Source organism: Ochotona princeps, chromosome 1 (genome assembly GCF_030435755.1).
Source record: "Ochotona princeps isolate mOchPri1 chromosome 1, mOchPri1.hap1, whole genome shotgun sequence".
NCBI lineage: Eukaryota > Metazoa > Chordata > Mammalia > Lagomorpha > Ochotonidae > Ochotona > Ochotona princeps.
This window is the reverse complement of record NC_080832.1, coordinates 97949672-97968326: the sequence shown is the minus strand read 5'-3', so window position 1 is coordinate 97968326 and position 18655 is coordinate 97949672. Positions and strand designations below refer to the sequence as shown.

General features: G+C 42.5%; 1 protein-coding gene across 1 annotated transcript in view; it reads right to left on the bottom strand.

Moving 5' to 3' along the window:
- The window catches only part of PKHD1 (PKHD1 ciliary IPT domain containing fibrocystin/polyductin), a 440412-nt gene that overhangs the window by 381907 nt on the left and 39850 nt on the right, over positions 1-18655 (bottom strand). Inside the window, exons 21-26 of the mRNA XM_058662233.1 lie at positions 17081-17219; positions 13986-14116; positions 9164-9348; positions 8174-8296; positions 6887-6992; positions 6197-6472 (exon numbers count right to left, since the gene is read on the bottom strand). Coding sequence (XP_058518216.1) covers positions 6197-6472; positions 6887-6992; positions 8174-8296; positions 9164-9348; positions 13986-14116; positions 17081-17219 — 960 coding nt within the window. The remainder of the gene's footprint in view (positions 1-6196; positions 6473-6886; positions 6993-8173; positions 8297-9163; positions 9349-13985; positions 14117-17080; positions 17220-18655) is intronic.

Genomic DNA, 18655 nt, shown 5'->3' with positions numbered 1-18655 from the left:
CCCAGTCTGCTGCACATACTGCCAAGCACAGGAACCAGGGCTGGGGCAGGCCTAGTTGGAGTTCTGGGGGTCACCTTGAGTAGGCTGAAGCTCCCGCTGATGTATGTGAGCAATGTGTGGTGGGCAGCGGTAGGTTTTGTCTCAGCATCCATTGGTTTATGTAAGAGATGGGGCCAAGGACAGAACTGACAAGGTGACTACAGCCACCAGTATGTGTGTAAGCTGATATGGGTGATAGATTGAGTCAGACCCTGCACTAGCTGGCACACACACACAGGTGCCAGGTCTGGGGTCACCTCTGGTGGGGTATCTTGGAAGCACTCCCAACTGGATCACTGGTCTCAGAACTCTAAACACGGTGAAAATCACAGGATATGTGGTCGGACTATGGAGTACACGTGTCAGAACTGGGCTGCACAGTTGCTGAGGCCTGTGTAGTGGACAGCATGCTCAGATGCTCATGGGAGACATGACAAACAGTCCAGAATACATCTAATGCCATGGAGAGCTGAACAAATTGGACAGCTCTCCCAGAGAGCTGGGTGAATAGACACTTTAAGGTGGACTATGTCAGCCAGTGGACCTTGGAAGGATTCCTTATCTTTGGAGCAACGAAATAGCAGTATCTCAAAATTATCAAAACCACTTAAGCAATATCCTTGGAACATGCCCCATATCAGGGACCCTGGGATGACACTGGTTAGCCTTCCCCTATTCCTAGGTACTGATGCGGTTGGGTTGTTGGAATTGGCCCTCTCTTTGTGTTTCCACTTCTCCCAGATACCAGAAGAAAAAGGAGACTGGAGGTAGTTGTCTCATCCACTCACCCTATTCCTCAACCCTCCCCACCCTAATTGGTGGGTCCACATGGGCATGCATCCCTCTCAACTATGTAGTCATCATCAAAAAAATGTATTATGTTTAAAAAGGCAATGAGTCCATCTAAAGCAGCCTGCTGAAAGCATCTTCCCTGAGCTCACTGGTCCAAACTATCCTCACCTTTTTTTGATGTGTTATCCCTTCCACCTTTGTCATGTTATACCACGTAGACAAGGCTCTGGGCAACATGTTGGTGTAGAAAAGACAGGCATCACCACTTACTGCCACGAGCATTTCTCTGTTGACCACTCAAGGGCTACCTAGAAAGTCCCAGCTCCCCATTGTCCATGTTGGCAAAAAGAGAGATGGAACCCATTCCTGGTATGTCCACTTTTCCTTTTGGAGGAACCACACTTGACTCAGCTAACAGAGATAACTCACTTATTACTAATGAAGTAAATGATGTGTACCCACCAGCAACACAAAAGGACTACAGAGGGGGCCCGGCGGCGTGGCCTAGCGGCTAAAGTCCTCGCCTTGAAAGCCCCAGGATCCCAAGTGGGCGCTGGTTCTAGTCCTAGCAGCTCCACTTCCCATCCAGCTCCCTGCTTGTGGCCTGGGAAAGCAGTTGAGGACGGCCCAAACCTTTGGGACACTGCACCCGCGTGGGAGACCTGGAAGAGGTTCCTGGTCCCGGCATCGGATTGGCGTGTACCAGCCCGTTGCGGCTCACTTGGGGAGTGAAACATCGGATGAAAGATCTTCCTCTCTGTCTCTCCTCCTCTCTGTATATCCAGCTTTCCAATAATAAAATCTTTAAAAAAAAAAAAAAGGACTACAGAGATGTGGTGAAGGACCACCAGAGTGAAATGTGTATCCCTTAATAGTAGGGCTAGGGTGAAGGTGAAAGGTGTTCCTCCCTGGTCATGTCAGGGAGATAAAGGACAATTTATGTAATTTGATGGAAATCTTTAGAGACATTAACCCTGAAATTACATACATAACTTGCTGTAAAGGGCCTGAGCAAAATTACAATAAACTTCAAAGATAGAGGATAAAACTCAACAAAAGCTAATAGTAGCATAAATGATATAATTAGGAGGGTACCAATGTCATGACTATCATGCATAATCCTCCACCTCTGAGTGCCAGCATCCCATATGGGCAATGGTTTATATCCCAATTGCACTACTTCCCACCAAGTTCCCTACTGATGGCCTGGGAAAGCAGTGAAGGATAGCCCAAAGCTTTGAGACCCTGCACCTGTGTGAGAAACCCTGAAGAGGCACCTGCCTCCTGGCTTCAGATTGAGTCAGCTCTGGCCATTGCAGCCACTTTGGGAATCAGCAGACAGATTTTTCTCTATGTCTCTCCTTTCTACAAATCTGCCTTTCCAATAAAAATAAATCTTTTTAAAAAGTTGTAAATAGATCTATCAGGAAACAAATTTGACAAGAAACATTTAAGATGGAAGGAAAGCAAACATTTAAATGATTGCTAAAGAACCTGGTAAATGGATTAAAACTTAGATAATACTAAAATAGCTGGATAGCATGACCATTAAGCTATCATATTTTTGCAAAGTAAACACATCAACATAATTTCAATGCAAATACCAACAGGATTTTTGTTAAAATTAGATATGCTTTTAAATTTAAGGAAAAAATAAACAACCTGGAAGTTTTTCAAAAATAAGATAAAGATGTCTTCTATATTATTATTTTCAAAATTATCGTTAGGTGTAGGTATTTGGAAGCACTATTAAAGTCACTAAAACTCACACCAAAGTACATGGGCTAGAGGGTGGTATGGCCATGCTGGCATCCCATATGGCACCAATCACGTCTTGGCCACTCTACTCCAGATACAGCTCTCTGCTTATTTTCTGGTAAGGCAGCAGAGGATGGCCCAAGTCCTTGCTACCCTACACCCATATGGGAGAACCAGAAGAGGCTCCTAACTCCCAACTTTAGTAGCTCAGCTCTGGCTGTTGCAGTCATTCAGGGAGCGAACCTCTATTTCTCCTTCTCTCTGTAAAATCTGCCTTTCAAATAAAAATAAGTAAATCTTTAAAAAACAGAGTACACAGCTTGAGTTCCAGCTTTACTCCCGACTCCAGCTTCCTACTAATGCCACCTGGGAGGCAGCAAATGATGATGAAAGTACTTGGGTGCCTGTCACCCACACTGAAGACTGTAACAGAATTCTTAGTTCCTGACTTCAGTTTGCCTCAGCCAGGTTGTTGCAAGTACTTGGGGAGTGGCCTAAAGAATGGACAGTCTCTTTCAATTAAAATTATTTAAAACAGTGTTACAGAAAAGGGAGGGAGAGAAGGGAGAGAGATCTTCCACTTACACCTGAACTCCCCCGAAGTGCTGGGCCAGTCTGCAGTTAGGAGCTAAGACCTCCACCTGGGTCTCCCATATGAGTGTCAAGGGCCAAGCACTTGGGCCATCTTGGGCTGCTTTTCCAGATACATTAGCAAGGAGTTGGATTTGAAATGGAGTTGCTGACATGACAACAGGTACAATGACATGGGATGCCAAGATCATAGAGGCTTGACCCACTGTGCCACCACACCAGTCACAATAAAATTAAATTTCAACTAAAACTAGAACATATTAATAGATCAATGGGACAAAACAGGAAATTTAGAAAGAAATACAAGTACACATGGGGTTATAGGATATGATAAACAGGACATTCCTCATAAATGAAAAACACGGGTTACTTATTCTTTATGTGAGTAGGACTGAAAAAATTAAATCTGAATTACTTACTTCACATCCTTTACCAAAGAAAATTCCAAATTGATCAAATATTTCAACATAAAAAGTGTTTAAAAAATTGACAAAACCATGATAAATTTAGTTTTATTTTTTTAAAGATAAATTTATTGTTATTGGAAAGTCAGATTTACAGAGAGAAGGAGAGACAAAGATCTCCCATCCACTGGCTTACTCCTCAAGTGGCCAGAATGGCTGAAGCTGAGGTGATCCAAATCCAGAAGTCAGGAGCTTTGTCAGGGTCCCCCACACAGCTGCAGGGTCCCAAGGTCCTAAGGTCTGCTCTCCCCATGCCACAAGCAGGGAGCTGAATGAGAAGCAGCACAGCTTGGACACAAAGTGGTGCCTGAATGGAATTCCGGTCCACGCAAGGTGAGAATTTAGCCACTGAGCCATTGCACCAGGCCATATATACCCTTAGTCTTAATGAAAGTTACTTTGCACCTACTTGGCACAATTCCTTCTCTGAAGTCCTCAACTTTCATTAAAATGTATAACAACGATACATGATCCTTCTAGAACTTTCAGTCCCTTCACTAAGTACCACTGGTACAGCATGCCCTAGTGGTTAATTAACTCATTCTTATTTTGGACCAAGTTTTACCACTAAGACTTCTGCATCTCAGTTTTTAAACAAAGTCTTATATCCTGGGATCCCTCAGTCCCAGGAAAACTGAACCAACTGGCCAACCTACTTGTGCAAAGCACTCTGCACAAGGGAATCAAAGATAGCTGAGCCGGTCGTTCCTTTGAAACATCTACAACCCACTAGTGGGGCAGGCAGAGGAGGAAAGGTTTGCATGGTCTACAAAGGCAATACTGTAAGAACAAAGCTTCCTGTAAATCCCATGATAAGACTATTATGTGCCCTCACTACAAACCAACCACTATTATAACAAACAAGAACCAGGATCCTTCACTGTGGGCACTGCATGTCACCGTCTCCTTCAAATCAAGAAGTAATGGTAAGTGCTGTCTGCTCTGTTTTAATTATAGGAATGAGGTGGGATTAGCAAAATGGAGCCACAAATAAGCTATGACTAGTTACAAGGAGTTTGTGGCCAAAATACACTGTTCTGAAATATGTTCTAAGTTGCAGATAACTGACCCCCAGGATAAGCAACGACAAAAGTCCAAGGCTTAGGGAAAGGCATTTTATGCTCTGAAATGAATGAATCTCTTATATTAGCAAACATAAGCGTGAGTATTCCTCAGTGTCTCCAGTGTCCTCCAGCTGTTCAGTTTTATAGCTCTTACTCCCAGAAAGCAGTGAGTCATGGAGAGCTCTTTTCAATCTCTGGAATGAATGCTGCCAAGACTCACTTCCCTCTGGACTCCCCACTCCTCATGTGGTAGCCAGCATTGCAGGCAAGCTGACCACCAAGTGTATGTTGGCAAACACAAAGTTTTGAAACACTACATATGTACAAACTTTCCAATATTTGAGCATATCTGGTGCTTCAAAATTTTCAAATGTTTGTACATGTAAAGAGGCTTTCCCACTCCACACTAAATTAGGCAGCCTACAAGTCAAGCACCTCAGGTTTATTTTATAACACAGCATTACACGCACAAGGGTATGTTTAAATTTATGAAAAACTTAAAATATTTTAGTGATTCAAAAAATATAAAATCCACGCATGCTGTTTTTATGATACGCATTTTCTATTAACTTTCTAAGCCTTCTCATGGGAGCAATAAAGAGCTTGGCATCAAACAGTTCCAGTTCGTACTACAGTTTTGCCTCTCACCTTATGCAAATCACTCTACTTTCAGCATTATCTCACCTGAAAAATGTGGATAATTCTTTCAAGGCAACTTTAAGCATGCAGGTTTATAGTATTTAGCAGAGGTATTCAAGGAATGATGGAATAATGTTAGATTCCACCATCAGCATTATTTTTAGGAAACTAACACAGAAGTAACTGCAAATTCTAAGGTCACACATCTGACTTGTGGTAAAACAAAAATGCAAGCATATGTCTTAAGTCCAAATCCAATGCTTTTTCCACTTGTGCAATGGACCCAATGATGCCATGACTGACCCAATTGTGGCTGAGACCATCCTAGCCAAGTTATAATGCTTGATGTGTCAGGTGAGTTCAGTTAAGGCTCACGTATTTGCTCATTACAATAAATATTCAGGGCCTGGCGGCGTAACCTAGCAGCTAAAGTCCTCGCCTTGAACACCTCGAGATCCCATATGGGTGCCGGTTCTAATCCCAGCAGCTCCACTTCCCATCTAACTCCCTGCTTGTGGCCTGGGAAAGCGGTCGAGGACGGCCCAAGGCTTTGGGACCCTGCACCCACGTGGGAGACCCAGAAGAGGTTCCTGGTTTCTGGCTTCGGATCGGCACAGCATCGGCCGTTGCGGTCATTTGGGGAGTAAATCATCAGACAGAAGATCTTCCTCTCTGTATATCTGACTTTGTAATAAAAATAACTAAATCTTTAAAAAAAAAAAAAGAAATATTCAAAACTCAGAAAGCTGTTATAATCTATGTGAGATTTACAACATGCAGGACCTACATAACAGCCAGCATATTAGCTTCCCTGGAGCAGATGCACTGGCAGGCCCTCCCCCAGATTACCAATCTCTGCAGCTCTGGAAGGCTGTACAGCATCCAGTCGGGGCTCCACTTTAAGGAGAAGGTCTTCTCCACTGGCACTGACAGCAAGACCACAGGGTCTCACCAACATGGAGACCTGATGAGTTCCAACCGGCAGCAAGTCTGTCCGACAAACCACATCAGTTTGATTTGAGAAAACAACTTCACAGTTTGTGTTGTTCACTGTAACTTGCAGGGCCTTGGAATCATCAGAGAAACCCGTTCCATTAATATAAATCAGTAGGCTGATGTCATGATCTTAAAGGAGGGAAGAAATTAAAAACACAGATATTTCTCATTGATATCACTCTACTTACGAGACCACCCTCTTACATCAAATGTCCATTTTCTCTCACATCTCTGCTCCCAATGCAGAGTTAAAGATCAATAAAACTATTAAGCATCTGTATTTATTTTTATGGTGCATCACTCCCATTTTAAATTTTCTCAAACTAAATCATGAGGGATTACCAAAGATTAAACATTTTACCTCAAAAATTGACTCCCCATGATCATATCCATTGGCTTGATCAAAAATGCACTTTCTGTTGCATCATTCAACCTCCGCCTATGAATTATATATAATCTACATCCTATCCCATTCCCACCTATCTGATCCCTAGCAAAGTCACTCTAAAGTTTATCACTGTTCCAGTCCCGTCTCAATCATACCAATGGAATATTCCACAGAATAGATGTAGGGTGTTGACTCCTGAAGGAACCGGAAAGAACAGGAACCTAAGCATTGAGCTGGTATGTCATTCACTCGCACAACTACCTGAAAAACAATTAAAAACAGAGTATGTATTTCATATGCACAGGGTATTCACAGAGCACTTGTGAATTTTCATCAAATTAAAGTGTTAATGATTTACTTACTCTCATGTCTTTATTCTAGTTTCTCAGTATCAACCTTAAATTGTATAGAATGCCTCCAAACATTCCAAGCTTTCCTAAGAGGATCTTAGACATTATGAAATACTTTCTAAAATTAAATATGGCAAATCTTGAGGAAATTTCATCTCTGTCACACAGAAATAAATTTCCTTAAACTGTACAAGGACTCCTTATTCTATCTGCAACCCACTACTCACCTTATGGGAAGAGCCCTTTGTTAATAAACAGCACCACAGTCGGTGCCACCTCTGTTCCACCAACACAATGTGAGTACACAGTGAAAGACTGGAGTGTTTCTGGATTTCTAATCTGAGGTATTTCTTCATTCTAGACTGGCATGTCCCACAACAAGATTTTATATCTTTCCCTTTCGTTGGAACCAATGTTAATCTAGTTGAACTAAAAATAATTAGAAATCAAGAAGGTGGAAAACATGCAACTCAATTGGTTCTCTGCCTATAAACATGAGTTAAAGCAGACATGATATAACAGTATTTCCTTGTGAATGTAGAGTATTATAATGGCAGAAATAAGTAACATTATAATTTATTGATAATACTTTTTTTTCTGTAAAGACAAACAATGAAAAGATTTCTGGGTGTTGACAGTTGTGTTTAGGTGCTCATGTGTTAGCTATATTATTCCTTAGTGGTTTTGTATTTTATATTATTCTAAAATTAATAGCAAAGAGTTTTAAATCAAGATATGGACAGATGAAGAAGAGGGAACACTGTAACAACAAAAGGAGTTGACTTAGTTCATTAGCTTTCCAGTGCCGCTGTGTGAGTATTAATCATTTTTACCAATAAGTTCTCAATTTCTTTACCTTGGAACAATAGTGTCAATAATTTAAATATTATGCCACAAATCATTAATATTTTCATGGTGCTTTATACATGCTCCGGAAGTTTTAGAATGAGGACAACCAAAATCGTGTTCATTTTACCGACTGAAAAAATTACCCTCAGCTGCTAAATTCATTAGCCCTTATTACAAATCAGTGAGTAGCCAACTTAGAATTGGAAACTTGTGTTTGCATTTTAATCCCTCATCCACTCTCACCTGAGGGTGTTGGTTGGCAGTTGCCAACATGTCTCCAAATATAGGTCCAAGAAAAACTCCACCATCATACACCACTCGGGCAGTTGCAACAGGATTCTGGCCAGTAAGATTTTCACCAGAGACCTGAAGTGGTTACATTTCTGAACATTCTGTCATGTAACAGGAATCTACTACTAATTAAAACAAATGATAAAACATTTTCATTCTGCTAAATATCATCAGATAGCCAAAACGTGAAAGAACTGAAGTCTAGAAAGAGTAAATAAAATGTTCCAGTAGATTAGAGGAATGTACATTTGCAAATTGAACATTAAAAGAGGTAAAACAAACTAATCTTGTGAGTACTGAAATAGTTTTCCTGTGGCCTTCTCCATTTTATATGTTCACAATCAAAATACAACAAAATAAAAATATAAAGAAAAGGAAGCAATGAGAGCAAGGACCCAAATGCTTCCTCTGTCTCCACTTCAGGACTTTAAAAATCAGATGATCCCCAGCGTCACCCACCCAAGTTAAAATTTCACCTTGGGCTTCATTTATAATAACCAAATGCTAGATAATCATTACGTTATTTTTAAAAACCTAAATATGCAAGAGCATCTGGTTTTGTCATTATCCAAAGACAGCAAATCCTTTTCTAAACTTCCTTCTGCTATGCCATCTGCCCCCATGATAATCTAAGCCAATCACATCTGCTTAAATTATCCAACAGCAGATGCAAAATTATTGCACAGTGGACACTGACCACTGACTTCTGTCCCCACTCTAAATTAAGGAAGGAATGGTTTGGTTTAAATTGTTTAATCAGGGATATGAGGTATAAAATGTGTGTAAAACTTCCAGAAATAAAGATCATGGGATTTTAAAAATTTGAATATTCCAACAAAATTAATAATTCACAATTTCCATTTGTATAATTCTAATTCCTTCCTTTCTGCAAAATTTCTCTAGAACACTTTTAAATTGATACCAAAGGGATGACATATATACCTTGATAAAATTGGGCAAGTCCCCAATCTGAGTGGACCAGGAAAGTGTCCAAACACGTTCATAGCAAGAGTTAGGCTGCTCTTCTACCGTGAAGTCACTAACATGGAGGAACCTGGATGTGAAGTTGTCGGCATTGCTCTCCAAGAGTTTCTGAAGGCGATTAGCAGAAATATGCGCTGACACATCTGTGAGACAAAGGTTGGAGATACACAACAGGTGAGTCAGCCACTAACTAACCCACTTTTCAGGGTCTCCTCAACTAGGAGATCAGAGAACACACACCAGGATGCCTATGAAATTTTCAGCAAACTCCGAAGTCAAAATGTATTTTTAAAAGAATGCCCAGCCTTGGTAAGACGTGATTTAGTTACACTAAGGCAAAGGCAAGTAGATGCCCACTTCTACCATCATAATACCCGTGTCTGGGCCCAGCGGCGTGGCCTAGCGGCTAAAGTCCTCGCCTTGAAAGCCCCAGGAGCCCATATGGGCGCCGGTTCTGATCCCGGCAGCTCCACTTCCCATCCAGCTCCCTGCTTGTGGCCTGGGAAAGCAGCTGAGGACGGCCCAAAGCTTTGGGACCCTGCACCCGCGTGGGAGACCCGGAAGAGGTTCCTGGTCCCGGCATCGGATTGGCGTGTACCAGCCCGTTGCGGCTCACTTGGGGAGTGAAACATCGGATGGAAGATCTTCCTCTCTGTCTCTCCTCCTCTCTGTATATCCAGCTTTCCAATAATAATAAAATCTTTAAAAAAAAAAATACCCTGTGTCAATGCCAAGTAATACCAAACTGTAACACGAAGAGAGCACATTCAGATGAGACAGTCTCAACCATCAACTGCAAACACTGCCCAGACACCTTTGCAACGACTGAAATGTTAATTAAGTATTGGATTTTCCCTGGAAAAAGTTAGCTGGTCCTGTCAATAGAGAAAAGTTGGCCACTTCTCAGAGTAGGGGAAGGCAGAGAGCAGCTGACACCAATAAAAAAACGTTAGCTAACCCAGCTGGAGAATGTTGGCATTTAACTTCAGTTTCTCTATTAGAATTTCCTTTAAGCCCAACCACCTGCTTCCCTATTCCACATGCCCACAGAGAAATAACAATGCAGTCTGTTTGAACTCTGCTTCATACTTTACCAGAAGTTTCCATTTCATTAGCTACTCCCTAAAACCCTGAGAAGTGGGTCATTCAAGTACCCTAACGGCAGCCTTACGCATGAGGAAAACGAAGCCCAACGATGTTACAAAGCCAACCCAAAAAAACAAGTTTAGCTTAGAACACAGGTTGCCCTCCGCTTAAGCAAGAACCTTTTTGAATTCCACAGTCTCGGCAAGTAATTTTTGCTAACAAAATTCCCAACCTTTGAAAAAATCTATACAGTTATGCATGAATCTAAATGTTCAGCATCTTGTTTCGTTTCCTCATTCTCATATCCTTGAAAGACAGAGTGAAAGATCTCAAACCACGACTTCACCCCACCAAAACCAGGACTAGGCCAAGCCACAACCAGGAGACCAACCCCATTTGAATTCCTCCAGCGAGTGGGGGAATCCCCAGCCTTCCACCCTTAGTTTTCGGCCCTCCAGGATACGTTAGCAGGAAGCCGAGTGTGAGGCAGTCAGGCTTCTGAGTCGCCTAATTCACTGCGCCATAACAGCTATCCCAGATTCTCAGCACGTCGAGAGGCCAGGTTCAGGCTCACTTTCCCCAGTTGTTTTCCAAGCAGTGAAGGGAGGAACATGAGCAACAGAAAGTAGTGGCAGAAAAGTCTCGCTGCGGATTCTCGGGCCCCGAGGTCACCGAGGGTGAGACAGACGGTGGCATTCAAACGCAAGAAGCAGCGAAGACAAGCTGGCGAGGAATGTCCGCTTTATCAAGCACAGGTTACAGGCTTTAAAGGGTAAGGAAGGGGCGGGCAGGAGGGAGCCTTCCGGCAGACCCCACGCCCACCAGAGACGCTGTAATTGGCTGTGTAACATGTCTATCTCACTAGATCTTCCGGTTGTGTCAGAGGTCATGTTTAGGCATACTCCCCTTGACCTCGTAGCCACGTTTGGGCCAAGGGGAGGGTCAGGCTTACGCCACACCCCCTAGGCAGCAGGGTGGGGGTCTGGGGTGGTCGCCCACAGCGCATAAACTCTCTGTTTAGTCACCTGAATTGGCTTGATGAGGGCAGGTAACTGTTAGCATTTAATCTGCCTATAGTCAGATGCTAATAGCCCGGGTCCTCAAGTTCCCTATTACAAAAAACACATGCTCCTGTTCTTCCTCCCCAGTAAGATCATTTGCAATCTTTTTTTTTTTTAAGATTTATTTTTTTATTGGAAAGGCGGATATACAGAGAGGAGGAGAGACAGTAAGGAAGATCTTCCATCTGATGGTTCACTCCCCAAGTGACCGCAACAGCTGGAGCTGAGCCAATCCGAAGCCAGGAGTCAGGAGCTCTTCAGGGTCTCCCATGCGAGTGCAGTGCAGGGTCCCAAGGCTTTGGGCCGTCCTCGACTGCTTTCCCAGGCCACAAGCAGAGAGCTGGATGGGAAGCGTGGCTGCTGGGATTAGAACCAGCGCCCATATGGGATCCAGGTGCGTGCAAGTCTAGGACTTTAACCACTACGCTATCGCCCCGGACCCAAGATCATTTGCAATCTTAACAACATTTTTCTGGGTGTTCGAGTTCAAGCTAAAGCCCCTGGCTGTCAGGGTACGAGCTAGTCAACCCCCAGAGAATGACAGAGTCTCGCTGGTAATGCAAACAGCAAACACAGTTTATTGCGCCAGCATGCTGGAGCCAAACCACACTTGGGGCACGCAGGCCAGCCAAGTGGGCAGTTGGACCCCGAACTAACCCAAAACAGAAGATTATACAGGCCCTTTCTGGCTGGGTAATACATCAAAAGTAACAATCTTAGACATGTTAATTTTTATGGCCTTTAGGCGCAGGTAGTCTGTTCCCTTTCTATGTCCATTATCTTTATGGCTGATCCTATTCTTACACCTTTATCATCCTCCTATTCATGGGACCGGAGAAAAATTGTGCCTTTGCCCCCCTGCACCTGGGTTCACAAAGTTGCAAGGCAGCAAAGAACAGATTTATCGCTAAAGCAGAATCCTCCTAGAGTCCAGGTGCATCCTGGCCTAGCAAAGTAGCAGCTATTTCAGCACAAAGGAATCTCACTGCCCAACAAGAACATTCCATTCTAGCATTCTAATATACTGTCATTCTAACATAGCATTATATTATTCTAGCATTCACCTACACTCTAACATGGGGTGACAAAAACTACTACACAGCTTCTCTTGAGTTCTCCAGAGCCTCTTCTTTTCTGATTCATTTCTTTCAAATGAGCAACATATGAGAGGGCTTCATACAATTTGCAGTGCTAATTTTTTTTTAAAATCCATTCATACAATGGGTTATCAAAACACTCATCAGAACACATACTATGAAAAAGTGAGGATTTCAAAATTCTTTTGCCTCAAAGTTACCTTTTAATGCCATTTCCACATCCTTTTTGAAGCAACTCTAATCTTTACTCCTTACAAAATATGTGTTCTTGAAAATTTAAAGCATGATAGCGTAATGGTTAAAGTCCTCGTCTTGAACGCCCCTGGATCCCATATAGGCGCCAGTTCTAATCCCGGCAGCTCCACTTCCCATCCAGCTCCCTGCTTGTGGCCTGGGAAAGCAGTTGAGGACAGCCCAAAGCCTTGGGACCCTGCACCCACCGCGTGGGAGACCTGGAAGAAGTTTCTGGCTCCTGGCATCAGATTGGCTCAGCTCCGGCTGTTGTGTCCGCTTGGGGAGTGAATCACTGGACGGATGATCTTCCTTTCTGTCTCTCCTCCTCTCTGTACATCTGCCTTTCCAATAAAATAAATAAAATCTTCATTAAAAAAATTTAAAGGCTGAATCTGAAAGCTCTTTCTATATTGCCCCAAGCATAAAAATCCACACTGATGTATGATGTCACCACTGAGCTTAATTCAGAAAGACCCTGACCGTGATAGATCATAGCCTAGAATGTTCTATAGAGAAGAAGGCTAACTAGAGAACCCCAAATACCTGGGTTCACAACTAGGCCTTGCCATCAACTCTTTGCATGGCCCTCAGCCAAGCTAAATTGAAGTTTGCTGAGTGGTGGCCCCTGAAAGGTCAGTGTCCTGCTGCCATAATACATGATGAACACTGCCTCAAAAGGTGAAAGAATGAATTTTACCTTACATGGTAAAGATCTGATTAAGTTACAGATCTCAAGAGGGGGTACCTAGGCTAGATTACCCAGAGATTCTCCTGGCTGTAGTAACCTGTGTCCTTATGGAGTGGGCAGAGAATGCTGAGACAGAAACAGCAGCAGCATGCAACCAGGAAGGCCAAGGCTGGAGACAGGCAGACAGGGTGCCAGCAGCTACCAAAATAAAAGGGGCAAGAAACACCTCCTCCGCTAGAGTCTTCGGAGGGAGCATGCCCCCACTGACAAGTTGACTTGAACTTCTGGCCCCAGAACTCAGGAGAACAAGTTTCTATCATATTCAACCACCACACTTGTGATTGTTATTATAATGGGCACATGAAGCTAATCCTCTGTTTCCACATTAACAACAACAACAACAAAAGTTTAGGATCACATTAATAAATCCCTTTCTAGATCTTTTGAAGAAAATAATTTTCAGAAGCTGAAAAGTTAACAAATATCTTTAAGACCATCACTGCACCTGATACCTGATAGTTGCTGAACTTCCTTGGGAATGCCCCTAAATATGTAAGTGATATCACACACACACACACACACACACACACACACACACACACTTTCTGCTTTACCAGGAATTACTGCATCATTAGGAAGGTAGATGCGAAAGTGTCCTCCCAAAGGTGGACTTGTCCTCTGCAGTCTCTGTGCTGTCCACTGGACCGGTCCAATCCCTTTCTCAGTTCCGTTGGTGGGCACAGAGCTGTGGTATGTCAAAAGCAAAGCATTAACCACACAAGCTAGTAAGACATGCTGAGCTAGACTGAGTATAACTTCATCTCAAAGACCAAGGTTCCAGGCTCTGAGAACAAGCTCCCAAACACTGGATGCTCTTCTCTGATAACACCAGAAAAAGCACTAAGGATTATTTAAAAATGTTCCAGGCCTCTCACTCCCTTGATCCTGGCAACAGAGGAAGCAGAACAAAGATGAAGTCTGAACACTCTGGTTCTGGAGCACAGAAGGGCAATGAGAGGTCAAAGGAGAAGCTCAAATGAGAAATCAGGGTTCCCTGGCTCAAACGCTTCCCCACCCACTACCAGAACTGAAACATGGCCAACAGCTGGCCACATTCTAATCTAATTCCTGTGTTTAAGCACATTGCCTGCCAGATCCTGCTGTTCATAGACTCAGTTGGTTCAGTACACTGTGACACACTGTGAGATGGACTGCTGCTCAGATATTGCTATTGACCAAATGTTTGTGTTTCCCCGCAATTATCATGTTTCTTCTGAATACTCAAGTTCTTGGTAGGAAAATATGTGGTTTATGGAAAGGCAATTGGATCACCTCCTACAGGTGAGGGAGGATCGACCTCTCATGAAGGGAGCTATCCCTCATCATGCCTCTATAAGACCAGAGAGACCCTTCCAGCTTCTGCCTTGCAAGGACACAGCCAGAAGGTGTCCTTTATGAACCAAGAAGCGGGCACTGGGTCGGCTGGTCCCTTACATTCCCTTCCTCCACAAGTCTGAGCCATGAATGCCTGTGATGTTATCGCTATTATGTTAAACCAGCCAAGACAGTCACCAGAAATAATTTGAGAAGGAAATTTGATGAAATTGGAAAACAGTCCATCAATATACCTTTATATGAAACAGATGCATGACAAACATATGATTCATACCCATTTGTGTCTTTAAAAGCAAATACATACAGGCATAAGTGCTTAAAAACATTTATTGGGAAAGGCTATTCATACAGACACGCTGTATTACTAGAAGTCATCTCTTATCTGATAAATTCCCATTGATTTTTAACCTTTAAGTGCCTTTCTATATTTTCTAAAATTTCAGCATGGACATATATGATTTCTATCAATAACATTATTTAAGTGAGTCATGTTCATCTGGGTATGTAAACACAAGGATAGAGTGGCTCTGGCTGGGTTGGGATAGACATTTGGAATAATCTAGTCTGAAGGTTGTTCGGTTCCACTCAGACCAGAAGCTTCCGGAAGGAGCTAAAGACCTTACGGGAAACTCAGAGGAAACCTGACAACTGTCCATTTTAAGTGTAAACTTGTTCACAGTCATCTAAACTAGGCTCTGTTATCTTAGAATTAGTGACTTTGGCATTTGGAATCTGCCAATCAGGTAGTTTCTTGTTTGTCCTTGAAACTTTCATCTTTTCTTTTCTTTGATGGTTTTATTGTCTTCTTCACCCAGAGGTAAGGTTCAAAATCAAGGAAAGTAGAGCAAAGGTTCAGGTTTTCTGCATCTGCATTAGGTAAACTGACCCCCTATATTGCAGGTAGAACTCACATTGGAACAAGATGGAAAGTGTAAAAACATATATACAGGGTATTCAAAAAAGTTTATGGGAGATGTGTGTCATGAGAAAACTAAGCATGAATTTCAAAAGTTTTCTCTATTTTAATTCCAAGTTTCCACAAATTGAGTGCTTATATGTTTTCCCCAACTCTTTCCCCATATATATGAATAAAGAAAAGCAGAACATCTCAATTATTTGTGCCCAACTGAGGTTTAAATGAAAAATTAAAAGAGCAAGTCAGAGGATACATGTATTACAGTGACTTAGAGGAACCTGGTATTTAGTTATTGCTTTATAAACTACTGCTAATATGCTTGACTATAAAAAAAAAATAAAATAATGCTTATGAGGTTCTAGTGCCATCTGGTGGTGTGTTCTAAGAAATACCTGTCTTTGTGCCTTGGACTATTTCATTTCCCTTCAATGAATAGCAAACGCAATGAGGAACACAGAAACCAATAATAATTGATCTTGTGAAAAGCATAAAATGCAACTTCCTTTTAAACAAATAAAAAAGAAATTACAGGTGGACTCAGTGGCATAGAGGCTCTTCCTCTGCCTATGGCATTGGCATCCCAAATGGGCCCTATTAAAGTCCCAGCTGCCCCTTTTCTGCTCCAGCTCCCTTTTAACAACCCGAAAAAGCATCAGAGGGGCCCTTGACTTTGGAACCCTGAACCCACGTGAAAAACCCTGAAGAAGATCTTGAGTTCCAGCCTCAAATGGAATCAGTTCTCACCATTGTGGTCATTTGAAAAAAAATAAAATGATAAGTGAGTGTAAGAAAAGCTCTCTCTCTTCATCTTTCTCTCTCTCTGTCTCTTCTCCTCCTTTCCTCCTCTTTACTCTTTCAAGTAAAAATAAAAATTAAAAAAGTAAATAAAATGAAATTTAAAAAGATCAATTTCATAATAGGAATTCGTTCTTCAACTCTAGTCCCCACACCTGCAGGTTCATCATCACTCAGGAACTCTTGAAAATTACAAATTTTGGGACTCTGCCCCAAACATAATGAGTCTGAGATTCTGAGGATCTTTAAAGATTGAAAGAACTCTTGATAGTTTTGAGAAGTAGGTGTGCAGACAGGGACAAATTAACTCCCCAAATTGCCCCCAGGATCAAAGCTGAAGGAGGTTGCAGTAGGAATCCAGAACTCTCTCAAGGATTCCTATGTGAGCAGCAGTGCCTGGGGCCTCCACTGCCCTCCCACATGCATCCGTGGAGAGCTAGAGTAAAAGCCTCGAAGTCAAATTGGGACTACTGTCTCAGGTTTGAAAAGTATTGCTTTAAACAGTAAGAGAGGTAGCTTTCTCTAGTAAAACTTCCACTTCTGTGTCCTCCAAGCCAATCAGCCATCCCAAGCAAGGAAAGATATATAAAAACCACTCCTTACCGTGCAATGATGAGGGGTAGCTCCGTACCACACCCCGCCAACCAGGAGGCTATACTGTAGACTGGAGGGGATCCTGTCACCGAGATTGATTCCACCAGATTCCCACCAGGGCGAGCAGTTCCAGAACCAGCTTGAGAAACTAGAAATCAATACCAATGATCCAGTTATTATGAAAGAACCCCAGACTTGCTGTATGGAAAATCTCAGGCACAGATGCTGAGCTACTCAGATTGCAGCACACACATACAGGAGAGATTCCTGCCTATCTGGTGTCACCAAGCAAAATGAAAGAGGTCACGTTCACCACTGAGGTCACTTTCACCAAAGAGGACTCACCATTGGTTTACTGCCAGAAGGAAAGTGCATAACTTAAGAAGAGAAAGATGGAGTTGTATAAGCCATGAGCCAGCCACATGTCACACTGTACTTCAGAGCACCCCTATATACATTATCTATGTCTCTTTTCCTCCCTTCCTTCCTCCTATCCCCGAGAACTCTAGGGATGTATAGCCCAACCTGCTAATGAATCCTGATATAGAATGCTGATCCACAGTGTGGCATCAGCTGTGTGCAAAAGCAGTGCACTGTGCTGGGTATCACCTAGATAATCAACATAGGCTCTCTAAGACCAAATTTTTAAGCATTTATTAGTATATTAGATTGTTGGGGTTACAGCAAATGCAATTATCAGTTCTCATGTTAATGTGATGTGAACAGTGAGAATAATGACATAAAGCTTTAGCAAGACAGCAGATTTAAAATGACTTCTAGAACATATTCTAAAACTCCTTATCCCCTCCTACTATGCACTGTGTAAATGCTTCTCCCCTAAGACTGGTTACAATCAAGACAACTAAGTAGTTGGACAGCATCTTTGTCTTACTTGGTTTTGCATGCCAAATGCTTAGCACAGCACTAGGTACAGTTAATTGGATAGGCTTCAGCTCAGGTGTCAATAACTGCATTCTCACCTCCTCCAGCTGTTCTTGGAGCAAGAAATTCAACCCCTTTTAGCTTTGGTGTCCTCACTCAGAGTGGGAATAATAAGAATATCTCTTGGACCCCTGACAACTATATAATTGGGCAATACAACTAGATAAAAACAGCTCTCATAAAATACATCACTCATGGGGACATTATCAAGGAATAAATTGATAGAATGACATGCAACTAATTATGAACATGGAGACAAATTACGTAGTGCTTGTGTGGCCATTAAACAACATCCAAAACAAATCACTGCCAAAAGAATAACATGACGAAGTAGGGAGCCAGTTCTGTCACCCAAACCAACCCATTTATCTTTCCTGTGTTCACCTTCTCCCTTCCTGCCTCATTACAAACCGCAACTTGGACACACAGAACATGTTGTGACAAAGGATGGGGTATAGTGAGGCAAGGTTCTCTCTCCTTCCCTCGAGGGTTTGGAGGGACAGGATGGCACTTAAAGAAGAGGGAAGGCGCCTTTTACCTAGCCCTGAGTTTATCGACCAGATAGTTCAAGGGTGACACAATCCCTTCAAGTCCTCTCAACATCTGCATAGTAGTTGGAGTCAAAGTTCCCAGTTAGCTGTT